General features: G+C 38.5%; 2 protein-coding genes and 2 long non-coding RNA genes across 4 annotated transcripts; 2 read left to right on the top strand and 2 right to left on the bottom strand.

Moving 5' to 3' along the window:
- The first annotated feature begins 23 nt into the window (after positions 1–23).
- On the top strand, positions 24–4,196 carry Vps20 (vacuolar protein sorting 20). Its single transcript, XM_043417106.1, has 4 exons — positions 24–470; positions 577–686; positions 935–1,353; positions 2,051–4,196. Exons 1-4 carry the CDS (start codon positions 405–407, stop codon positions 2,095–2,097), a joined length of 642 nt encoding a protein of 213 aa, XP_043273041.1. The 5' UTR covers positions 24–404; the 3' UTR covers positions 2,098–4,196.
- A 6,024-nt stretch (positions 4,197–10,220) lies between these two features.
- On the top strand, positions 10,221–22,978 carry LOC122409305 (uncharacterized). The gene is made up of 4 exons (XM_043416773.1): positions 10,221–10,726; positions 19,117–19,367; positions 21,453–21,745; positions 21,863–22,978. Exons 2-4 carry the CDS (start codon positions 19,119–19,121, stop codon positions 21,864–21,866), a joined length of 546 nt encoding a protein of 181 aa, XP_043272708.1. The 5' UTR covers positions 10,221–10,726; positions 19,117–19,118; the 3' UTR covers positions 21,867–22,978.
- Positions 13,895–15,145, bottom strand: LOC122409307 (uncharacterized). The gene is made up of 2 exons (XR_006260648.1): positions 14,670–15,145; positions 13,895–14,207 (listed from the first exon to the last, which is right to left on the bottom strand). It is a non-coding gene; the product is annotated as an uncharacterized lncRNA (long non-coding RNA).
- On the bottom strand, positions 15,999–19,274 carry LOC122409306 (uncharacterized). The gene is made up of 3 exons (XR_006260647.1): positions 19,158–19,274; positions 18,529–19,065; positions 15,999–18,399 (listed from the first exon to the last, which is right to left on the bottom strand). It is a non-coding gene; the product is annotated as an uncharacterized lncRNA (long non-coding RNA).
- Positions 22,979–24,288: the final 1,310 nt, after the last annotated feature.

The following is a 24,288-nucleotide window of genomic DNA, read 5'->3' as shown; positions in this document are numbered from 1 at the left end:
GTGAACTTTAGCAGGCATAACATGGGTTGATCACTGAACTTTCAATGACACCGATACGTAGTTCAATTAAACAGCATCCTCCTCAAAATCTCGGCTTAAAATATCGTTATTAATTAAGTAAGGATCTTTGAGAGTGTACAGCGTCTAGCGTCGCCACCTTCAGGCTGGAAAATACGCTGTGTTTTTGTGTTTATTCCTTCTCTCTAGTGTCTAGTGCAGTCTAGTGTCTCTAGGTCTCTAGTCTCCAAGCTGGGGACACTTACTTTTTTTAACCTCTCTTATCGTTACTGTCAAATGTTTTTACGTATCATCATTAAATATTGTTACCGGTAACAATCGAATTTTTTTTAACTTCATAGAACGATACAAAATATTGAATTACATTTTAATTGTAAGAAAAAAAAATGGGAATATTCTTCTCGAAGAAAAAACCACAAAGCCGTGTGACCGACCAGGACAAAGCAGTTTTGGTAAATTTGATGATGTTTTCACGGTCACGAACCTTTGTCCATGAACTCAACCTTTTCCAAATAACATCTCATCGTTGTTTTTTTGTTAAATCTTTAATTGTGACAGCAATTGAAACAAACGAGGGACAAAATCAAGCAGTACCAACGTAGAATCGAGCAGAGCATAGAAAAAGATCGTGGTATCGCAAAGAAACTTTTACAGAATGGCAGGAAAGAGTAAGCATTTTTTTAATTTCTTATTTTTTATGTGTAATTGTAGCAAAATTGTGAATAGAATCAACAGAGTAATCGTTCCAATGTCTTTTTATTCCCTTCCAATAATAACCACAAGAATTATGACTAGATCAAATGCTGTAATAAAAGTTGGAGCGATAGAATAAAGACGATATGAATTTCCGTTCAAACTTTGATGTACCTATTCAACAGCGCAGAACATAAAATTTTATAATATATTTTGTTTTCAGTCGAGCTTTGCTTCTACTTAGAAAGAAAAAGTTCCAGGAGCAAGTGTTATCTAGGACAGATGGACAATTGGAAAATCTTGAGAAAATGGTTTACGACATTGAATTTGCTCAGGTTGAGACTCGTGTCATAGATGGTCTCAAAGTTGGCAATGTGGCACTTAAAAAGCTTCATGAAGTTTTGTCCATTGATGAGATAGAAAAAGTGATGGAAGACACTAGAGAAGGCATAGAGAAGCAAAGGGAATTGGATGATCTATTGATGGGAACGTTGAGCGAAGAAGATGAAACTGAAGTCGAAGCAGAGCTCGACATGCTTCTGGCCCAAGAAAATGCTGAAACGACTCCAGAGAGTTCCAAAGACATCCAGTTACCTGATGTTCCTGAAGACACTCTCGAAATAGAAAAACAAAAACAAAAAGGTATATCCTCATCATTTTTATGTTTCCAAATTAGTCTCAGTTTATGGATTTGTGTGACGAATTTTTTCATTTCGTTTATTCCATTATCTGTTCAAATTCCTTTTTTGCGTTTCCACCACAATAGCAACTTCTGGAGTGAGATTTTGGTTTTGAAATGAGAATACATTGATTCCACAAAATTTCTTTGATTCAATTGCTTTTGGTGGAATGTTAAAAAATACAAAACAATATTCTCAGTCTCCGATTATACTAAGCTGCTTAGACATTCATTTGACGGGTTTCGCAATTGTTTCATTATTCCACTCGAATCAATCACTCGTTTCATTATTTCTTCGTAACGAGTGGGTAAACCACTCGGTTACTCAATTACGTTTTGATTTCCCTGAAAGTTCTGTTTTTCTGAAAAATACGAATTTATCCAGCATTGAAAAAAACAGTGACGATAAATGAAATCGAAGCAACGCACGATTCCCCTCACTACTCATTGATGACTCATAAATGACAAATTCGTTCTTTCAAATACCAAATCATGCCGCCTCGTCGCTCACGAAAACGTTCATATTATCCCATCTATTTATTTTTTATCACCAAAAATTCGTCATTCGTTGAAAAATAAGGTAATTTCGAAAATTCTTCCACATGTGACCACGCCGGTGCGCACACCGATTTCAAAATATTGTTTTTCTCTTATCAACAGGTGTCGCGAAGAAAGAGTCTCGGGAACCTGTCGCTATGGAAGCTTAACTTGCGTTGTTATCTTTTTATTAACGACGCGAGAAAAAAGTTTCGTGAGAGAGAAAAAAAAAGCAGACGTCACTTGAACGAGTTTATGTATATATGTAAATGTGTAAAACTTAAGACATTTTGCAACATTGGAATTTGAAACTTGGCCACGGTAGAAACAAAAGAAACCAAAGAAGATCCTTCGCCACTGTTGTTGCAAACTTCACAATACGCAGAACAAAGCTACGTATCGTCTCCTAACGACATTTTTTCTATTGCCTAGTAAAATTTATGTCAAAAAAAATATTCTAACAATAAATTTAAAAGAAATTTTATTGGAGAAAAACATTTATCGCTCGGCTAAGGATTAATACGATCACTACAGTTCTACAAGTTGTTTCGAGTACAATGAAAAAAAATATATAAAATGTACACAAATTTTAATTCTCTATTGTACTTGAACATCTGTCAGGAGAACAAAAAATATATGTTTTGTTAAAAAAAATGAGTCGAGATTTATTTATCGAAAGCAAATTGAAATTTGACAAGGAAAGACGTGCATGGTTTTAAAGATAATTGCTCACTCATCTTCAAATTTCTCAATAATTAAATGAATGTTTATTTTTCCACATTTTCTCACAGAGGAGTCGTTTATAGCACAAATATTATCCTTACCGAATGGTATTTGACCAATGACCGTGTAAATCCAGATTTCATTGCTGATTCATTCACCGATCGAGTGGACTCTCGAGCTCAGGATTAATCGAAAAGCGATCAACGATTTCTGCTTTCCTTATCTCTACTTATTTACGGGATCAAGTTTCGAGAAAGAATCGAAAAATACGTCATGGCCTGAGTGATTCCAATTCCACGTTGAATACGGTCTTTTTTGCTCATTTAAAATGTGCAACGATGATCGAGACATTTTCACTAGAAAGGAGTGAATCTCGTTTGTCATTTTTCGGATTTCATTTGCAATGAGAGGCCAAATCACATAAATGTTATCTCAGTTGATGTTACGCAAAAATGAGATTTCATTTAAAAAATTTACGTAACAAAATAATGAGCTTGTTATTTTTTCTATCAAAGTTTCTTTCCTTCAAAAGCGGAGGAATATTTAAATCTTCTATTTTCAAAATTCAAGCCTCAAAACCTTCCATGAAACAATTTCAATTTTTTCTCTGTTCGATGAAAAAATTATTGAAAAATCTCAAAAACAACATTTTCCTTTGTATCATGCATAAATATTTAAAAAAAAAAAAGTCTCCGCATGATTTCATGAATTTTACAAATCCTCTTGTATCAAGTCTCGGAGTGCAGAAAAAAAACCGAAAAAGTGTTTCGCCGAAAGATTGTAGCTTAATTGCACAGTAGAGACCGAATAAGATGTACAAAGGAGGAATAGCGAAGTTTTCTCGAAGCGAAGCGTGTAATTCACACGCTTCGTTAATTCAACCAACACGATCCCAAGGCGTCGATCCCCGATAAGATAAGATCTTGTTCCATCAGCAAAATTGATAAAACAATTGTCATCGGATCGCGTATACTTGTGTACATTTAAATAATCTCGATTCGCAGCTCCAGTAATATTTCTCAAGAAGAGGGGCCGCAGGCAGGAAGTACCATAAAGAACGACCAAAAAATCGAAGGAATCGATGGTGAAGGATTCGCCAGGAGGATGATATTACGCAGATTCTATTCCCGTCGCAGATAAGGATTCAAAAGTGCTCTGCAATCTATTCAACTTTACTGCCACAATGAACTTGGAAGAGTTATAATTTCATTTCAAATATCTTATCAAGCTCCGGATATTCAACGCTATCATCAACGATCCTCTAATTTGGAGTATAAATTTTATCAATTTTTTGATAAAAATAAATCAATCGGTACGAACTGATCGAGCGAACGAAGCTCAATTTTGTTGAAAAATTCGTAAGAGCATATTATTTTTACGAAAAGCGATCGGAGAGTGGAGTTCACGCGTGTTTCAGCACGAGCTGCTAAGGCGAGAGTGTACTCGTCCAAATGTGCATTGTTGGTTTGAGATTCACGCGACAATTTTACGCCCGACTGGTTTGTCATTTTCCAAGTAACATGAAAAATATACATATTTTTTTTCACTTTTGTTCCACACTATTTATTACGAGAGTGTTTAAACGATCGTAACAGTGAACTTGCCTTCGAATATCCTTGATAATAGATTGTCCCAAGGTTTTCCAATAATGAATCGAACGATCGCCGCGATCTCGAATCCACGTTGAGAATAAGTCAGGGGCAGAGAAGCATCGATGAGTGGAAGAGTGAAGAAAAAAAATGAATTGAAATCTCACGTTGTTAACCGCTGCTCTCCACAGACATGAAAACCTAAGAAAATCTTCGAAGAACGAGCAACGAAACTTTTCGAACGCGTTCAGAAATCCAATTGTTTTTCGTCGTACGTGAGAACGTTTTTCCCCCCACTTTCTCCACTCAATTCAAGTGCACTATGCAAATTTATTTGTGCTCCATTTCCTTTTTGTATTTACGAGTAATCACGAAAATACGGTGCGCCAATCAAGCCGAAGTTCGTTTACCAAATATCCAATACCGAGTTCGAGTGCTGTTCGAAGAAAACTCATCGACAAATTTTGAAAAATCGATCTCGCAACAATATTCGTAATTTCGATATTTTCTCATACTCAAAAGGGAAACAATCGAATGACAGACAATTAATCCAATAAAAGCACAATTAACATTTTTTTATCGAATCGGAAAACTAGCCCTGCACTGAAATTGATTTTTTAATTAATTCAACGCTTCAATTGCCTCACTGTGCCTATGTTGCAGGCTCACAACGAAGCGTAACAAATTTTCGAGCTCGTAATATGAATTAGAATTATTTTTAGGACGTGACTAGTCCAAGTGTTAAAACAAAAGTTTGTTTTCGTAAATGCCCGTGTATTTAAGCTCATTTCTATGATTTAATGGGTTTCAAGAAAATCCAGGGTTGAACGAGATTTGTTAAGGAAGCTGTTCGAACCGCTATTTGACGTCACGCACGTGATGCAACTCTTCTTCCCTCCCCCCCTTCCCCCTGCCCATCTCGTACACGACGTGAACGGATGAGCGAGCGTCTGCATACACGCACGCACATTCAGACTCCGTCTTCAGATATAATACTTCCTCGTAGTCTAGTTAGAGATTTTAACGAGGACGATTCGTGAGTGGCAATTCGCGGCTCACCAGACGACGCGAGATGCACGCATCGAGGCTTATGTTCGTGAAACTTATCTCAATGACTAATCGGCACGTTCATTTTCAACACTATCGTCCACAGGACCAAAATTTTCATAAAAAATAGAAAAAATTTCCTCTTGAATCAATATTTTTCACAATTTTTCAAACTTGCTTTTGTTTACAAAATATGTGTTCGACGCGTTGCCATTTTTTTTATTCAGCTGAATATCGTTATATATTTATTTAAATGAATTTTTCGATAAAAATTCATGTACTTGTTTAACAAAATGTGCTCAATTCTTTTGCTCCCCATTTTTCCTTAAATTCAGAAAAAAAATCGTATTCCTCAGCACGCTTTGATACTCGAACAATTTTCCTCTCAATTAGGTGCAACCTTGTACGATAAAATGTTGTTTGTCACTCGTTTACGTCCAAAATGAAAACCCTTCTCTCTCTCTCTCTCTCTCTCTTCCGAAAGATGAGAAGTAGAGCCGTAGTAATTTACAAGCGATATGAAAGATTTGAAGAATATAAACTACTTTCATTCGACTCTCATTCTCGATGCTTTAATAGTCAGCATGATTCGCTCACCTAAACGTCACCGCATTCATTTTTTTCCACTCAATTCAATATTTCATTATAAATCTTCGCTCTCATTGCGCTACATTATTTTCAGTCATTCTTTATCCCTCCTAGTTTTATATACGAATTGACACGAATTAATGCATACGCATTTGCTTTTTTCCACAATAACGAGGAGAGCAGAAACACGAATGAAATGCATAAAAAAGAAAGAAAAGAAGATAAATAAAAATAATATTTCATCTCCGGTTCACGCAAATTGTGCATATGCCTTTCAATTTAATACGGAGGGAGCGAGTAGCAACGAATTTTTTCAATCGTCAGCAACATTGTCCGGGGAATTGAAAAGGCTGGTAGAGCGAGTACACGAGAGTGTGTATCGAGGGTCTTTTCTATAAGTGCCTTTTAAGTGGGTCTTGGGTCAGTATTAGCGCTCGATGTGGGTCGTCTCGAATACGGGGCCAACGTCTTCGACTCACCGTAGTCACGTTTCACGCAGTTTATCCTAAATCAGTGTAATGAAAACAATACGAAACATGGGAATGGAATGGAAAAGTTTTATGTTGACAAACGTTTTCTTTTTTTTTTTTTCTTCATCGATAGTGAACAAAAAATACCAAAAGTATTACAACGAAAATATGGAAATTGGAGGGAGTCGTTGAATTCGCACTGAAGGGATTTCTGAAAGGATTCCGGAAGTGAAACATTTGGAATAAATAGATGAAAAAAATGAGAAAAATAACGAGAATGTAAGAAAAAATGAAAAAGAACGTCGGTAAAATGATGGTTGCAAAAGTTGATCTAAAACACGGGCGAGTTGGCAAGAGTTCCGTATACGAGAGACCAGGCGACCTTCGAGCCAGCCCCTTCGTGACTATCCGCAGGCTCAAAGAGAAAGGAACAAATCCGAGATCGTAGGCGAGCTCGGTTAGGTGTCGTCATCAGACACCGTTTCTCGCATTTTTCTTCATAATTATTTATATTGTTTTTTTTTTATTATTTTGTCTCTGTTTTCCTGTATCTTGGTTATCCGCGCTTCGAATATATTTCAATAACATTGCCATATAGAAGATCATTTTTTTCCATTTATATAATGACGATAATATTACGCATTTCGAGATCAGCCAGTGTGGCACACGGATACGTGCTTTTTCATGAATAAAACAGTAGCTGCTGTGATCACGTTTGTGTTTTATTGAAAACTTAATAATAAAAAAATTAAGTAAAAGAAAAAGCATTGTGTTGAGTTGGTAGAAAAAAATGTCGGTCACGAGCAACCTCCGACGAATAATCCTTAAAAAATTGACTACTTACACTCCTGGGACACCATTTCGTTTGGAGAATTTTCATATGAAGAGTTAACAATAATTTTATCGTCGTTGAATTTTGGTTCACTCGTGTTTCATTCGTTTCGCAATGAGCAGATTTCATTGAAATTGCTAAAAGCACTTAGTCCCAAGTTCCTGCGTTAAAAACTCAAAAATAAGAAAAATTAAAAAAAATGTTCTACCATAAATTTTGATGCCACGTTTCTCCAGATGATTTCTATTGTCCTCGTGCCCGGGGACCGAGGCTTTTTGGGCTTTGGCTATATTCTCGTCGGTTTATTAATCTTAGAGATGGCAGCACTCGACATCTTTACGAGTTTTAACTTGCACCGCCAGACGGCGACTGATTTGTTTACTGTTGCGACGGGGTCTGTACATCCTAAAGGTGGCAGCACTTCGAATTTCAAATATGTATGACCTTTCTGACAGTTTTACCTTGCTTGCACCACTAGACGGCTACTGATCGTTTACGGTCACAAATCCGTTGGATACGTGTTAAATATTGTCCTTCAGATAAAAATGGAATATTCAAAACAAAAAAATGCTTTTGACTGATAAAACGTTGCTTTCAGTACGAGTCTGTTTGAGTGAAATCCTCGATAATTTGAACCGAATGTTTCTCGAGATCAAGAGATGAAAATAAAATCTGTGCTGATTGTAAAAACTGAGAAAATCCCAGCTCGAAACGGTGATCAAGTCCCAAGTGTGATAGCGCCCCGACGGCGTAGAAAAAGCGCAGAGGAGGAAGGTGGGAGAAAATAATGGGCGTCGAAACGTCATTCGGAATGGCCCAGAAAGTCAACGCAAAAAATCCAACGATTCTTCGTATATTCCAATATGTTGATAACGTCACGACTCTTTCTTGGACAATCCATCGTATTACCCTTATCAAGAATTATGACGATGAGCTGCCGACACGTAATAACCTGTGCTGACTCACGAATCTAATTATTGTCACCACGGAATTCACCTTACGTTCCCGTACAACGAGTTTCCTAAGCTGCTACGTTTTACAAAAGAAATTGCCCCTTAACTATTCGAAACTTTACTTTTCCCAAGTATTTTTCATAATTATTCGACAAGCATATGCATTTTCGTAAATGGCTGCATTATTTCTACCGACTAGTATTTAGCATCGTCGATGTCGATAGTAAACTGAAAAAAAATGAATTCGTCGATTCAACGAAGTGTACGTGAGTTCAAAGAATTGTGGTGTACTAATTGTAAGTGGACGTCGAATGGACAAAAATTTCGGTCGATTTGACCACCAAATCTGTTGGTTCAAGCAAACCAGAATTGATCGTCACCTTTCATCAGTAAGAATTATTTCATTTTATCAAAATCTTGTGATTCGGTTGATCACTGAAAATTGAATCAAGAAAATTGACGAGGTAATGGCAGTGTTTGAGGAAGCGAGCCTCTGAAATTGGATGGTAAATTTATTGAAAAATGTTCACTTCTCGTATAGGTACGAAGGAGAAAGAAAATCGTGAAGAAATCCGAAGACAAGTGCGTCTTATCTTTGACGCGATAAAGTGCAACGACATCAATATCGCACGGGACATTTTATTGTTGTAAAATAATTGCGTCTCCTCTTGAGACTCGATCGGGTAATAACTTTCGCGTGAACTTCATCGCGACAACAATAATTGAATATCTACGAGCACAAACGTCTTGGCGAGCCGTCGGTTTCTTTTTTCTTCGCTGCAAAAGAAAATACAATTTGCATAAGGCTCAATACATTTTTTTTTAATCACCGATAATCACCATGATTTTAATCCGTATTTTCATTCTTTGCCATTTCTCTCTGCGGCCCGATACTCCGCTCTCGTATAGTGTCTTGAAAACTGATTAAACATCACATGGCGAGTCTCCTTATTGACCACTCGAACGTTCGACAATTATAAGCTGTTGACCAGCCGCGATCTCGCTGATTAAGATCTAATCCACTACCACATCATCCGAATCAATTGAATTTTTCAACTTCTCATTTGTCGTGCACTCGTCGGTCGCAAAGCGATTTTAAAAAATACACAATCAGGTAGCTCTGCATCGCGATATTATTTCGATAAAAATTTGTCATTCAAGGTCCTCGTATTTTCCGTTCAATGTCAAAAATCTTCGGAATACTCCAGTTTTCATATGCAATTTCATCATTTCACCCCCCCCCCCCCCGTCCTCTCCTTCCTTCGCCACAGTCTTCTGAATAAATGAAAAAAAAAACATTCGAGTTTCGAGCAAAATACTTTTCGCAAATGAGATGCTCTTTCTAAGGCTTTGAACCGATAATTAACGATGGTATGTGAGAAACCCAATCCCGTGAGTGGAATTTTAAAAAAGTGTGTGACATATAGTATAGGTTATACCTTGTATAGAGCAGACACGAATGACGTCAGTTTCTCGTATCGTCGACAATCTTCGGTACACGTATGTGTACAAAGTGAGGTTAACGGGGTAGGGGGCGAGAGATTTATGATTTTTAAAAAAGTGAAGAAAACATGAGAATTAAAATTGTTTCGGGTTTGGAAGGAACTTCAAACGTGCAACATGAGAGCTGTGTAAGAATAAGACTGAGAAATGAAGGAAATACGTGTGAAAGGTATGAACGAAAATGGATTGAAAAAATAAAAAGATGAGTGCGAATGCGAAGAAAAAATTGAGGTCGATGGGACGGTGAGATGGCGAGGAGCGAGAAGAGACTTTTGCAAAATGGCTCGCTTTCGTGCTGGCTCAATTCCAAAATCTCGTTGGAATATCGTCGATATATTTTTCCCGCCAAAGCCGGGTCATCCACTCGCGTCGGGATGAGTGACCATCATTACCTCTCTTATTTCCGGTATATATAAACGGAATCCAAACTCGTAAATGTATAGATATATGTAGATATGCGAGTATGAAAAGTTCATGAGACCGGCAAAGTCTACAACACCGGTCGTGAGCGTCGAAGGTGGAGAGGGGGGCTAAGGTTGTTCAGACGCGACGGGACACTCGAGCGGCTCGAGCGCTCGAGCCTCGATTCAGTATTCAGTCGACGCGCGGAGTCCGCCGTAGGAGCTGCGCTCTACTGGGGCGTTTTAAATGCCCGTTTAACCAATAAGAAACGAGAGTGTGTAGACGAAAAAGTTTTTCATAAATCTAGATCATTCGGTATACCGCTAACGGTATCGATAGCGACCGATAAATTTGAAAACAATTTTTTTTCCTACAGTCTTTTTCACGTGCACACATGTATTAGCGTTTATCAGGAATTTACTTACGACCCGCTCGAGTGTTGCGAACGGCAAGCGGTTTGATAAGGGAATTTTTTTTGGGACGAGTTTTATTCTGTGCGCGTGTTTAGTTGTGAATAAAGGAGGAAAAAACAACAAGACCGAAGTCAATTGATCGTTCGAAGATTCGATAAACCTTCGTTCCAAGCGTTTGGTGAATATTATTTTTCTCGCGCTCCTGAGACTTCGTTCTGAATAGAATATTTGGCTACAGCAGGGTCAAACTGTCCGGGCTAAACGACAATTTAGATTCAGGTATGTTCAAAGAAAAACATCGCCTTTGTTTCTCATATATATTCCATTTTCAATCTCCGTTATTTCCTCGAGCGTCGGTTACACTTCGAATTTAAACAACAGAATTCCGATCATTCGAAATTCTATTGTCCCTTTCGATATTTTTCTTTTATTTAAGGGGGGTCAACGACGAATCACTCGTGTAGGATAAATAACTGCGAATTGGGAATTGGGAAGGGAACAAAACTGGAGATTTGGAAATTGTTTTTTTCTTTCGTTTATTTCGTTGGACTCCAACGTTGCGAGAGCTTCAGCGTCATTTCTCTCTGGTCCTTGATGTGTCCGCACAAATTTAAAGACTTAAAGATCGTATCGACCCGGTATAAATTTCTGTACCCAATAGACTTTCGTATCATCATTTAAATACCCATAAATATTCGTGAACAATATTTATGGGGATGGTGATTGCACAAGTCGAATATCGAAATTCTGGCTATGATGAATGCAAATTTTATTGAGTTATCACGCGTCCGGAAGATGCATGGAGGCTCTACAGAAATCCACACACGTGGCCGATCATTCGACGAACACGAGATACTTTGCTACTTCATTGATCGAGTGAAGTTTCTATTTTTGCATTAATTTTTTTTTTAAATTCCATTCAACGGGGATTCGATTAAAAACATTGAGAAAAAATGATAACGAAATATCACGGAACCGGATCGATAATGTATTAAATTTTCATACGCACACCATTTCCAATTGTTTTTAATTATTCAAGAGTTGGAAAATGTTGGGGCAACCGAGAAACTGGTTTTCCATTTTATCGATCGTAGCAAAACTCTAGCGTAAATCAGCCGGTTTTACGAATTCCGGACGATACGAATAAGCTTTTATTCTGCACTTGAAATAATAATTTAAACGCCCGAATAAGATTGTCAGTTACGTGCTGCTGTTTTCGAGCCATTGATACAAAGTAACGAAGGAGAATTCCGCGGTGCTCTCGCTCCTCAGTATTCTTTTGTCCTTGATCAAGTTTCTTTTATTCTCGAGGACTTTCGCGTACGACATGAATCAACGGAGACACACTTTTATTCCTCGATGCTTCGCACGTGGGAAAATCCGAGAAAATGAGGTGTCCCGACGCGTGCCGCCACCACACTTTAGTCTCCAAGTCGAACATTTTTTCTCAATTTACAATCGCTTTACCCTCAACCAAAAAAAAATATTTTTCTCGCATTCAAAAGTTGACAACGGACGTGTCAAGAGCTATAAAAACAACTAATTGATAAAAAATAACCAAATGCGATGCTCATTCGCACCCCAGAAAATACCGCTAATTTTTGTTTTTTTTATTGAATTGAGGTTAGGTTTTGGACGAATCGACAGAATCTTCGCATTTCGTTCTGTGTATCGTCCAATAACTATTAATACCTCCTGAAAATGTTTTCTCGTTCTTCCAGCCTTATATTCATTTGCCATTTTTCTCTTACCGTCGAGTATATAACGTCCCTGTTTCTTCATATTCCTGTGACTGCAGTTGTACTCGCTCCAACGTCTCCTTCGCTCCGTGCCCTCACGAGTGACCTCTGAATGAGGGAAAACGAATATCTTCGTTCTCACGAAACAACCCTGTTCGCACGTTAGTACAACGCCACGGCACATGTTGCGATCGATATATGAGGGAACGCGTCTGTATACATACATCGAGCGAACTATCGCAAGGCGTGTGCGAGTGAGAAAAGAAAGAGACCGAGTACTGGCGTCAACTATGTGTTCGCGATCCTCATAGCTGTTGGCATCACAATCACTTCTTTTCATTTATCAAATTGTTGAAAAACTGTCTTGACAGCTGATTTTCTTTTGATTTTTTGTATTTCATGCAAACGCAAATTATGATTTTTTGCATTTTTGACCACTGACAGCTAAAAATGTGAATGAGATGTGCTCAGAATGGAATGCTCGAGATTTGCGTGAAAATCACGAATTATTACTGGCGAGTGAATCGCTCCGAGACAACACCGCGCACCCGCGTGCACTCTCTCAGTTATACTTGGAAGTTGAGTTCACGTCGTACGCGCTAGCCCATTGTATTATATTGGATGGCATGTGAGGCGGCGATGCTTCCAACTGGAAGATCGCCATCGCAAAATCGAAGTATAAGATCGTCCTTAAAATCCTATGAAAATTTAAAGTAACAATCTTCGATTTGATTTTACGATTGTTGTGCTAGCCGAAGCGAGCACTTGTCCAACGAAAAATGAGCCTCGCTCGAGGCAAATCGAAACCGCGCGTACACCGATCGTTCTCAGGCTTTTTCCACAGCAGCGTTAACTGCTAGTGCTATCATTTCCCGCATTGCGGTGTTTGTTTTTTTTATTTTTAATCCCTCAAACCCTCTTAACGTATCGCGAAGTGATGAAAAATTAGTATTTTTCAATTGAGAAGAGGCCGAGAAGGTAGCTTGACAAAAAATTCCAACAGAAACGGTAAGTGGACGGATTGCGGCGTGGCGGGCGGGCGGGCGGGGGGGGGGGGGAAGGTAGCGAGTCCAAATTTTTCCATACCTCGTGAATCACCAAGAATTGTGTGATGATTTTGTCACTCGCCAGATGCGCTTGTTCAGCTGTCTGAATATTAACGGGCAAACCCCATTTCAGGGCGAAATTATTTTGCTCGTAGAACTGACTAGTTTTTTTTTTCCTCTTTGTTTTTTAAATTGTGCAAATGAGATTAATGAATGAGGCAGGCAGAACAGATTGGATTCAACCGGGGTAACTGCTTCGCTCGTAAACAGCTCGAGAGTCGTTTCGTTATTTTTGATAAACTAAAAAATTGCAAAAAATAATAAAATTTTACAAAATTTCGCACCGACGAGTATACAGTAATTTTAAAAAATCCGAGAGACATGAAAAAAAATTTTTTTCAAAATACTCTGGACAGGCTAATTTGAACTCTAAAAAAACGTTGGTGCGCCCCAAAACTTATTTGTCGAGCATTGTACAGAGGTAGAAAGATTGTTGTAGCCTGAGTTGGAGAAATTTTGAAAGCTGGGGAAAAAAATGTAAATATGAAAACTGAGAAGTGTCGAGGAAAAACAAGGGCGAAATCCCCTCGAGTAGCCTCCTCGTGGGGAACACTTTGCAACAAAGATTTGCATAAAGGAATAATAATAACATGTGCAAAACATGATTCGTATTAAATTTAATATGATTGAAAACTCGGCCTGGGCACGAGGTACAAACATGTACAGAGTCAATTCCAGTCTAGCTTGCATCAACCGTTGCATTTTCATTTCATGTGTGCTGCTACGTTATCCAGGTCAAGGTTGGATCTCTCGTTACATGCTCAATACTCTCATAACCTCGTCGCCAGTGTGGGACTTTCCTCTTACAGTGCGAATACATGAATTTTTAATGATATTTTGAATTTTAGAAAAATTAAAAATATTCTGCTTTTTGGTAACATCAGCAGTTTGACTCCTCTTTGGTTATAATCTTCTCTGCGATCCCACGTTTGACGAGCATCATTGTTAATTTATCATCGTCGTCGGCATCAAATTAAGGAGGGTGGCTACGTTCGTCAAATTTATAAGAAATTGATCAAATTTGGTGATAATGTTCTTCAACGTCAAGTGCGAAGACACAATTTTTTTCAAAATTTTCTTCTGCTTAGTTATCGAGTAATAACGCATTAAAGCGGATTTCTTATGCCCGGAATGTATACCTATATATATGGAAACGCTATGCTTATACACGTGAACTTTAGTGATCAATTACTCGATAACTGTACAGAGGAAAAATCTTAAAAAATGTGTATTTTCAAATTTAACTCTAAAGAATATGTTGACCAAATTTTATTAAATTCTTATCATTTTGAAATTTTTAATGTATTTAACATGGTTTGGCATGGCAACATTGTATCGTCCCTAGCCACCCTCCTTAAATGGCTAATTAATCAATACCAGAAAAATCGATTTCACATCTTTCCTCCATTCCATTCCTTTTTATCAAACACTCAAATATCCTGGGATTTTGGTCGTAAGAATTCCTCGTGACACTTTGCTTTTGCACGTTTTGCAGAAATCTTCTGGAACACCAATGCTTTAATTTTCATTTATTAAGGAATTTTGCTTTTACTCATCATCACAATGGGCGCGTACAGAAACAGGAATGCCTGATACGTACATTTACGTGACTACCTGTTCTTCCTATTTCGACGATGTCATTACGAAAGAATGATCAATATGCGATCAATTGATGTCCAAATAGCAGTGCGTCAATGACGACGAGGAGGATGGTACGGGGAATCGATGATGACTTCCCAATGCCCCCGGGCAATTCTCCGTTTCTTTTAATTCTCATTAGTTCGTCGACATAAAAGTCACCTCCGCCATTTTCTCCGTGGATATTGCTCGTTTTCTTCCACTAATCATCTCTCCTGAAGCACGATGATCTGTTTTTTTTTTTTTTTCCTCAATCGTTGGCTCATTTTCAACAAGTCACGTACGTTTTTTCTTACGGAATATCGACGACTCGCTTATTTCTTTTCAATATATTTGGAGAGTTTTTTTTTAAACACGATAATTGTAGAGTGAAAATGAGCGTGTCGATAACGATAATCGGACGAGATAACAGTCGTTTGGTTTAGGCAGTTGCGCGAGTCCATGGCGAGATTATATTTTTTTTACGATTGAGGAATAAAGTTTTTTTTTTATTATCAAGATTATCCTAAATTTCGAATCCTTCGCACAGCAAAGTGGCATTTTATTTGGCCCAATGTTTACGTTAAACAAAAGCAGAAAACGAGCTTTGCAGTAGGCCTGAAAATACTTGAACACTTGTTTGAATGTACGTGGCATCGAGTTCTCGACGTAGCGTTAATTTTTCACGGTGCATGAAAATATCTAGAGCAATCGCCATCGTGAGAGAGCCGAGCAGAGATGCAGCAACTGCGATACGAAAATGCGAACGTCGAGGCTAACGGTACGGAATCGATTTTACTTTTCAACGGATGAAAGGCATCGTCGCAACTCGAGTTGCTCCAAGTAACGGACAATTCACGCTCCGATTGATCGATCTTGAGGAGTTTTCTTCATCTCTGACTTAACTGACACGATCGATGGATATCACGTTGATCGTGAATAAGCACCAGATTTTTTTCTACGCTGCTGAAGTTTGCAACGTCGGAGTCCAACGGAATGAACAAAAAAAACATTCGGAATTGAACAATTTTTTATTTCACGAAGCATCGGTGCAGCTTGAAAAACTACGAATTGCGAATTCGGCAGGAAACGATATTGGAGAATTACTGGAATTATTGGATTTTTTTTTAGATCATTTCGTTGGACTCGAACGTTGCAAAGTTCGGCGTCGTTTTTTTCCAATAATCAATATTTTGACGACATTGTATTTTCAATCATGGAAACGAAGAGATCAACTGAAATATTTCGCCTTAAAAAGACGAAAAAAATCTTCGATCTTCCTTCATAATTTTTATCTTTTACGATCTTTTATGATCTTCCATATTTTTAGTGCCAGCTGATATTATCGTGACGGTTAACTGTCATACTCTAAATAATGAGGGAAGATGGTTTTGAAAATTGAATTTCAGCCAATGGGATCGATGAAAATGCCGAGCTGGACAAATTTTCGAGTTTTGGTCGAAATAAGAAATTGTGAGGAAAGAAAAAGCATGGAGAAATCGAAAGATTCTTAATTTTAGTGCATGGTATGAATTTTTTTATGACACTAATAAAAATTAATCCACGCTCCGGTATATTTAAAGTCACTGTTGCGACAGTTGATACCTCAAAGCCTAGTGTTTTCAAAATTTCATTAAAATCTTTCGGGCAGTTCGTACGTGAGAGTGTAATTTTTATGACGCTGAAGTTCGCAACGTTGGAGTACAACGAAATGGTGTAAAAAAACTCTCGAATAATTCGAGTAAATCTCCAATTTTGTTCTCTGACGAATTTTCAATTCGTAGTTTTCCAACCTGCACCAATGATTGGTGAAATAAAAAATTGGTGAATGACAAATCTTTGTTTCGTTCATTTCGTTGAACGCCAAACGTGGCAAACTTCGACGTCGTTAATTTTTCAAATGTCTTTTTACGCGAATAAATTCCTTTTAAGGTTGCTCGTGGAAGGAATCGATCCTAGTGAAAACTTGCCGACTAATCGGCAATTCCAGGGCCACGTAAACAAACCTTTATTAGCTTCTTTTAAAGAACCGACCTCATTTTCGAACCGACTCGAAAAACGAAATATTCCAGTAAAAATACAGTTTTCGTATCTCTGATGAGCGAAAATGTGTTCAATACCATAAATGCTTGGGCATATTTGACAATGCCGTTGTTGCTGTTGGAAAATTAATGCAACGTGTTTCGATCGAACCTCACCAAGCTTTTTTCACGACGCAATAAAAACGACAAATCTCAAAAATATACAATTACATATGTACATGCATGCAAGATAGGATAAAATCTCGCAGGCTTACCGAACCTCGGTTAAAATAACGAAGAATTGCGTTGCGTCGCGGCCGTGACTGTTTTACATACAGGAACGTATGAGCATTACAATGGAGCGTTGAAAATTCGAACAGCGATATTTTCGAACGAATTCAACGAATTTTTCTCTCTTTGCACCGACTAGCGACGAGTTTTTTTCCTCCTTGTATTTATCAGTGATCTAGATTTTTTTATATTCACGGGCTATGATAATTTTTGGTTTTTTTTTCCCACATCATTGAAACGGAAACTCGTGCTGCTTGTATTGTAGATTTCGAATATGAGTCTGTGGCAGGAGAAAACTCGAATGTGAGAATTTGAGCCGTCGTCCTTTACAAATAAACTACAATTTATAGATAGAAACTAAACGAAAATAATATTTAAACGAATTTTTACATTTTTATCTCGCGTCTCTCAATCATTACGATTTTTATATTTTATTAACTATTTTGAGATGGAGCTGCGATTCGATACATTTTTCGAGTGTGAGATTTTCCGCTCGCTCTCTTCCAGCCTCTGCGTTAAAAGCCAGTGAGATTAGGAGTCGAACGAGCTTCGCATTGTAATGAAATTTGAGTGAATTCTCTATCGGACTCTTGGAAAACTGATTATAATTATTTCCAATGATATCTTAAGAAACCTGTATGAGAATGAACCGATTACTTGCCAAGGTATTGTCGAAGAAAGAGCAGTGACAAATCGAACCGGTAAAGTGCTGGTTTTTTTCTGAATTTCAAATGATCCCTTCCATCCAAATTTTCTCAATGATATTTATGCTTTTTATAACCATTTCGAGAATGCCATTTGAATGAGTAACATTGCAATGGGCACGAAAAGTAATGCATCGTTTCAAATCCTATCCGGAAAAGGAGAGCGTGAGATTTGAGTTCGCAGAGGTGAATACGATAACGGAGAGGAGAGACCAAAATAGACGATGAACAACGAGCCGAAGTGGGTTAGGCTTGTCCACCTCAGCCCTCTATCTTTATCCTCTTACTTTGACTGCGAAACGTGTCACTCCATTGACGAAACCCTGACGAGAATGACCGTAGTAATTAATTGTCACGTACACAGTCGTCGAAGTTCTCGAAAGGCCGCGCCAAGGGGTCGGAACTTGAGCATCCACAATGGAAGATTCATTCGCTCCGAATAATTTGCATTTGGAAAAAAATCAGAGTCCACACCTACGAATAAAATGTTCGTTGCATGAAAACGTATTTTTCGGATAGCAAATAAACTGCGAAAGAATATGAGGAGTGGGGGTAAGTCGTCACATGTGTCAGACAACCCCGTACCAATGTTGACATACTTACGCATTGAGAGACGCGAATGTGTGGGAGATCGCAAAGAACACAATATGAACCGCCCGTATGTTTACATTCCTCGGTTTCCATGTTATTGATGGATAATTAACTCGTCCCGTTGCGGCGAACTAGCAGCCCCGGTAGCCCCCGTTCGTCCCTCAGATTTCAATCGCTTTGAAATGTTATTCTGGGCACCGTCCCGAGTGATTTCGTATAAAATTATATTGGGTGCTCTCTACAACGGTTTCGGGAAAATAGAACTTTCTGTATAGACGATGTCGACATGTGTGAACGTACAAATCGAATCGATGGGGTTTCTCTGACGGAAGCTGAAATTTTCGGATTTCGTTTATCTTATTCTTCCAATTTTTCGTTGATGAATTCTCCGAAAACAAATTATTTCGATCCTGATACTTGTGTAATGGAAGAAAAAAATATTTGTGAATATAAAACGAGTGTGACAAATGTCTTTCCGACCATTTTCGAGTTTGATGGATTCTTTTTCGTCGTCCCCCAAAGGTGGGACTTCATTGTCGAGCATTTTCCCTGAAAGCGTGAATTATTCATATGAACGGTTATTTTTGTTGTCTGTTACAGCCATGTCTCTGGAAGAGTCACGGCGTTCCCAACGTCCGTACCGTTACGGTATGGTGTTATTGTGCGTCGGTGCCCTCATTAATTGGCTAGGTTTGGCTGAAAACTACGTCGAGCCTGTACGCTACGTTGGAGTTGCTTGTATCGTAGCCGGAGCTCTTTTAATATGCGCAGCAATGTGTTGCTGGCTTCATGCGCCACCCACAAGGGCCAGTGTCCAAGCTCAACACCCGAGTCATCCAATAACAGCTCAGGTAAGAACGTACTTTGAGAATGACGCTGAAGTTTGCAACGTTGGAGTCCAACGAAATGATTTAAAAAATCCCTCCAATAATTCGAGTAATTCTCCAATTTCATTTCCTGTCGAATTCGCAATTCGTAGTTTTTCAATCTGCACTGATACTTCGTTAAGTCAAAAATTGGTGAACTACAAATATTTTTTTCGTTCATTTCGTTGGACTCCAACGTTGCAAACTTCAGCGTCGTCTTTGAGAACCCTTCGCGCTTCTTCTTTCCTATTTTACTGCTGGAAGTAAAAATATCCCATGAATACTTTTATCGATTACAATGCACTATTTTTTGCTGTTGGAAACGAGGAAAAAATCAATGTGTGCACAGTTTCGAGTTATTATCGTATACGAAGAGAGTTCAATGATCGATTTCATTTGACAGAATTACCGAATTTTCTCATACTACGTTTGATTGCCAATTTTATTATTTTCCATCCGTACGATGATGGACTTTAGCACCCCCCCTCTTACTTAATCTATAAATTTTATCCTGCTATTTTTGGCTGTACTCCATTTGTAAATTCTACATTCGAACTCCATGAATATTATTTACGAACCCCCCTCGACAACTATAGACGCATGAACAAGAAAACGTTCATTTTTTTTTAGATATCGTCTCCCACCCTTCCCTCATTCTTCTCGCATCCATCGTTCGGGCGCTCGTATCGTTGAACTAGGGGTTGAAGGCCTTAGAACGGTCGTATTTATATCGATTCGAGTAAAGCCTCATTCTGATCTATTTTTTCACTCATCGTGTAAATTCTCCCCATCGTACGGACACCTCCCTCCTCTCTCTTTATTTTTTTGTTATTCTCACTATTGTACTCATTGGCATAGTAGTTTGTGTACGGTGCTTTGTACTGTTTTGACATTATCGTTATTACTGATCATTGCACGATTCCCCTTTTCACCCTGTGAGCTGAAATATAAGAATCTGTAAATAATACTTTGTCGCGGCAAAATGAACTCTATTTTTCCCTCTCTCCGTCGGCAAATCAATCGTTTCTTGATTTAGTTGAATGACCGCCGGCTTTCATAACGTACCGTCGTTCTAGTCTACAAACGTGAAATACTTCACTAGCTATGACGCACAAGAACCGGTCGAGGGCTGCGGGTCCTCATTATCGAGACTTTTCCACCCTTTACATCGTGAATGTTTTTTCTTTCTTTCTTAATATTTGTTCAACTCCCATGACGAACGAAGGAAAAATAAGGTTACGACGGAGGGAGGAAGACGTACTACGTGCAGTCGCGTTTAAATTTTCCGCAAATGTATATCAACTCGTAAGAGCTTATGAATTTCACTTATTATATCTAACGTTACGATCCTATATTTATCCCGAGTTACCTCCACAGTTACAGTTACTCGTTGCGATCTATAAGAGGAACTTTATTTTGCACGTTTCCTCAGAACTCTATGCTCTTGTGCATTATAACCGCTGACCGATGCTGTCCATATCTCTATACCTGTATGCGAATAAGCACGCGCAGTACGAATACGTTTCCTTCTTCTTTTTTCCCCCCCTGAAAAATAAAAAAGGTAAATTAGAACGTCGGCTTATTGGAACACGATGTGCATAAAATAATGAGTGAGTCTAAAATAAAACGTGCTCGCAAACATTGACGTTAATTAAGATCGTATGAAAGCGTCCATTGGGGATGTAAGAGGCGAAAAACTTTTTCATTATTCCATTAAAATTACTGTGATCTTTGTTCTTGGACAACATTAGACCCGCAGCCAGTACGGTGATTTATTGCATTTTTAAATCATCTTGGAGTTGTATGTTTAACGAAATAACCAAATTTTTTTGAATCATGATCTTTGATCTCGGTAGATAATCGTTTTTTTTTATTAAAAAGCAGTGAAACGTCTTTGAGCCAACAGGTTTCGAGACACATAAAAGGGAGATTCGTATTTCGAATTAATTTATAAAAATTGGAAGATCCAGAGTTCGAAACCTAAACTTGTGACTGAAAAATCTTATGACTTTCTGTGTGTACATCTCTGCGTGATGGCGATGACTCATAAATTTCCGTTTGACATTACAGATTGACGATCCAATTCACGTTATCTCAATCGAGGAACCATCGATAACGAATTCGCGACAAAAACCACCAGATTACGAGGCTGTTGCGGACGCCCCTCCGAGTTACGATGACGCTATAAAATTGAATCCAGCTCAATTAGCTGCACTACCTAGCAATAGTAACGATGTTACGGGGGCGCGTACATTGACAGCTACCACACAACCTGTAGTAGTAACGATACTAAGTACGGCTGGAAGCGAAGGTCTGACGTCAGTGGAACCGACTGCGCTATCTCCACCGCCACCTTACGCAAGGTAAGCTCACGCGTTGAATCGTCGAATCGGAAAAACAATTGAATGCACTCACTCATCATTTTCAGTTCCGTTATTTCTTCATTTGATTGATTTGATGATTTTTTTCTGCCCGTTAAGGTGAGACTCCGCCATGAGGATGTCGCACTCTTTGATGCAATCGAGAGTATCGACCGGAAGTGCTCGCCGAAACGAGTTTTTCATGACTCGTCACCAGCACCAACGTGGAAACGTCCGTGCAGAGAATCATCATTGTCATCGACACAATAATTACAATCAGCAGCATCACAACCGTCATCATCCATTCAATGGTAGAACGTCGCGACACAACAAAACGGCGACGATGCGCTATCGACGTTACGCCGTCAGACCCGTATCGTCGTCGATCTCCACGATCGAAGCAAAAAGACTGCGAGCCAGTGGTGTTCATGCGCTTTACGCAAACTTGCTCTTCGTCCAACCCAATTCCTTTGATTCTTGATCATCGGCGGACTCATCCTCGGTTCGCGAAGATGATCCTTATTTCGTTCTGAAACAGCTAACGGGGGAAAAAAAATATTGAGGAACGAGGCAAAAATTTGTTGAACGAGTCGACGAAGCGCGCTGATCCAGAGGAATTTCGTTGAGAACGCGACAAAACTCGAGCCGAATAAGATGAAGGTTCGGAGGCTGTGAGAGAAACCATTGATATTTTCAGGCCGAGAACGATCGAATTCTCTTCACGAGTCCCTGAAAAATCAATTAAATCGCAGTGTTATCTTCTGGTTTCTTATTTACGAATGCGGTGATAATGCCACGGCGAACTCTGATTACCGAAGCTTGTACGAATCAATCCAGCCGCCCATCGATGTGATCGTTTATCGAAAAATATTGAAGAATCCAATTTGGAACGTGAAGGAGAAGATTTTTATCATCCGAAGCCAGTCATGTATCGTTTGAGTTATGCTTAGGTGGAGGAGAGCTAGCTGGAAAGGAGATCCCGGTTTTTCTCAAACGGCCTTGATATTTCGAGAACAGATCGATGCGGATATGGTCATGAGCGAAGTCAACGAGGTGTGGCTACAACAACACAAAAAAATGAGTTACTTTGTATATTCTTTGATGAAAGGGGAGCAACATCTTAGTTAAATTTTTCCGAGAATTCAACAGTGGCACACCAGCAGGATTTTCACTGACCAAAGTACTCACAACCGGCCTTAATTATATATGCCACTCAATAAACTTATATCACCTTTACACAGTTTTTTTGAAATCGATACAATAATGTCACTATTTTTCTATATACCACTACTTTCCACTCAAAACTTTTTTATTAGTCATGCAACCACCTTTGTCGTATAATTGACTACTACCGGGCTTCCGTTTGAATAATTCAATTTTACTAAAATTGAGCCATCAAACTCAATGAATTCAGGAGCGAAAATGAAATGACAGGAGATGCGATGATGTACGTGAAGTTTATTTCACAAAAATTGCTCCGACGCAGGGTGGACCAAGTTAACGGCTGAATCATTGAAATTATCAAGCTTAAATATGGAATACATAACTTGGACAATTGACCTGGAACACTCTGCTCACGATTCTTAGAGCAAAACATGAATTTTATTTAGGAAAATAATCAAGAATAAAATCATCGGACTAAGCTATTGATGGCAGAGGAACGTCAAATCAACTCCATGCCCCATGCGACAATGAACAAACGACTTGTCTGGAGAAATTGTTTTGTAAAATAAGAGACTTTTTTACACCGACTGAGTAAATTTAATCAATTTGATAGATTAATAATAAATGTTATTTGTAAAAAATATTAGTGTATTGTTTTTAGTTTCTATTCCTGTTCCTTGTGGAAGAAATCAATTAGTTACTCCTCCGTTTATTCTTTCCAACAGTCGACATGACATCACTATATTTAACAAACTGCACATTCTCCCTGCATCTACTTCCCAAAACAACTTTTCTTCTCCATTTTCTTCAGTGCAGCCGTTGAAGACAATTCCGCCTGGCGTCTAGCTTACTGGGTCGGCTCATGTACGAGTTTCGTGTATAATTAACACTACTGTAATCATTTGGTGAGATTTATAAATAGTCAGATATTTCTGATTGCAATATTCCCTCTCGAATAATATGATGCGTCGTTGTTATAGCTTGTACTTCCAGGAACTTGTTATGGAAAACTGGAATATTTTCGATTGACTGTTTTTTTTGCTGATTATTTCGAAATGTTGGTTTTATATTATTGCATTTATATTTTTTTCAAAAACTTTCTGACATGAGCCGGCTTTCCATCTCGCAAGGTAATTTTTCACCTAATGATTGAAGTGCTTGGGTATCGGGGCAGCACACCTGGAACTACCGAGTGAAAAATGGTCTCAATTATTGTTGGGAGACCTTTGTGAGCGGGCGCGGAGCTTTGTGAATACATTGAATCAGCTTGATAATTTTTTCTTTGCTATCTAGAGTTGCGGTGGCGACTCAAGACAAATACATTTAGAAGACAAGTGCGATTTATATTCCTCCGCCAAAATGGCCAAAACCGAATGTGCTTC

The sequence above is a fragment of the Venturia canescens genome, chromosome 4, assembly GCF_019457755.1.
Source record: "Venturia canescens isolate UGA chromosome 4, ASM1945775v1, whole genome shotgun sequence".
In the NCBI taxonomy this organism is placed as follows: domain Eukaryota; kingdom Metazoa; phylum Arthropoda; class Insecta; order Hymenoptera; family Ichneumonidae; genus Venturia; species Venturia canescens.
The sequence above is the reverse complement of the archived record's forward strand: the minus strand, read 5'-3'. Positions and strand labels throughout refer to the sequence as shown.

Excerpts from the sequence above, each read along its gene's own strand:
- Vps20 (XM_043417106.1), top strand. The coding sequence starts at position 405 with ATGGGAATATTCTTCTCGAAGAAAAAACCACAAAGCCGTGTGACCGAC. Across the intron at positions 471-576 it reads ACCAGGACAAAGCAGTTTTG|CAATTGAAACAAACGAGGGA; the intron begins GTAAATTTGATG and ends TAATTGTGACAG. Across the intron at positions 687-934 it reads TTACAGAATGGCAGGAAAGA|TCGAGCTTTGCTTCTACTTA; the intron begins GTAAGCATTTTT and ends TTTTGTTTTCAG.
- LOC122409305 (XM_043416773.1), top strand. The coding sequence starts at position 19,119 with ATGTCTCTGGAAGAGTCACGGCGTTCCCAACGTCCGTACCGTTACGGT. Across the intron at positions 19,368-21,452 it reads GTCATCCAATAACAGCTCAG|ATTGACGATCCAATTCACGT; the intron begins GTAAGAACGTAC and ends TTGACATTACAG.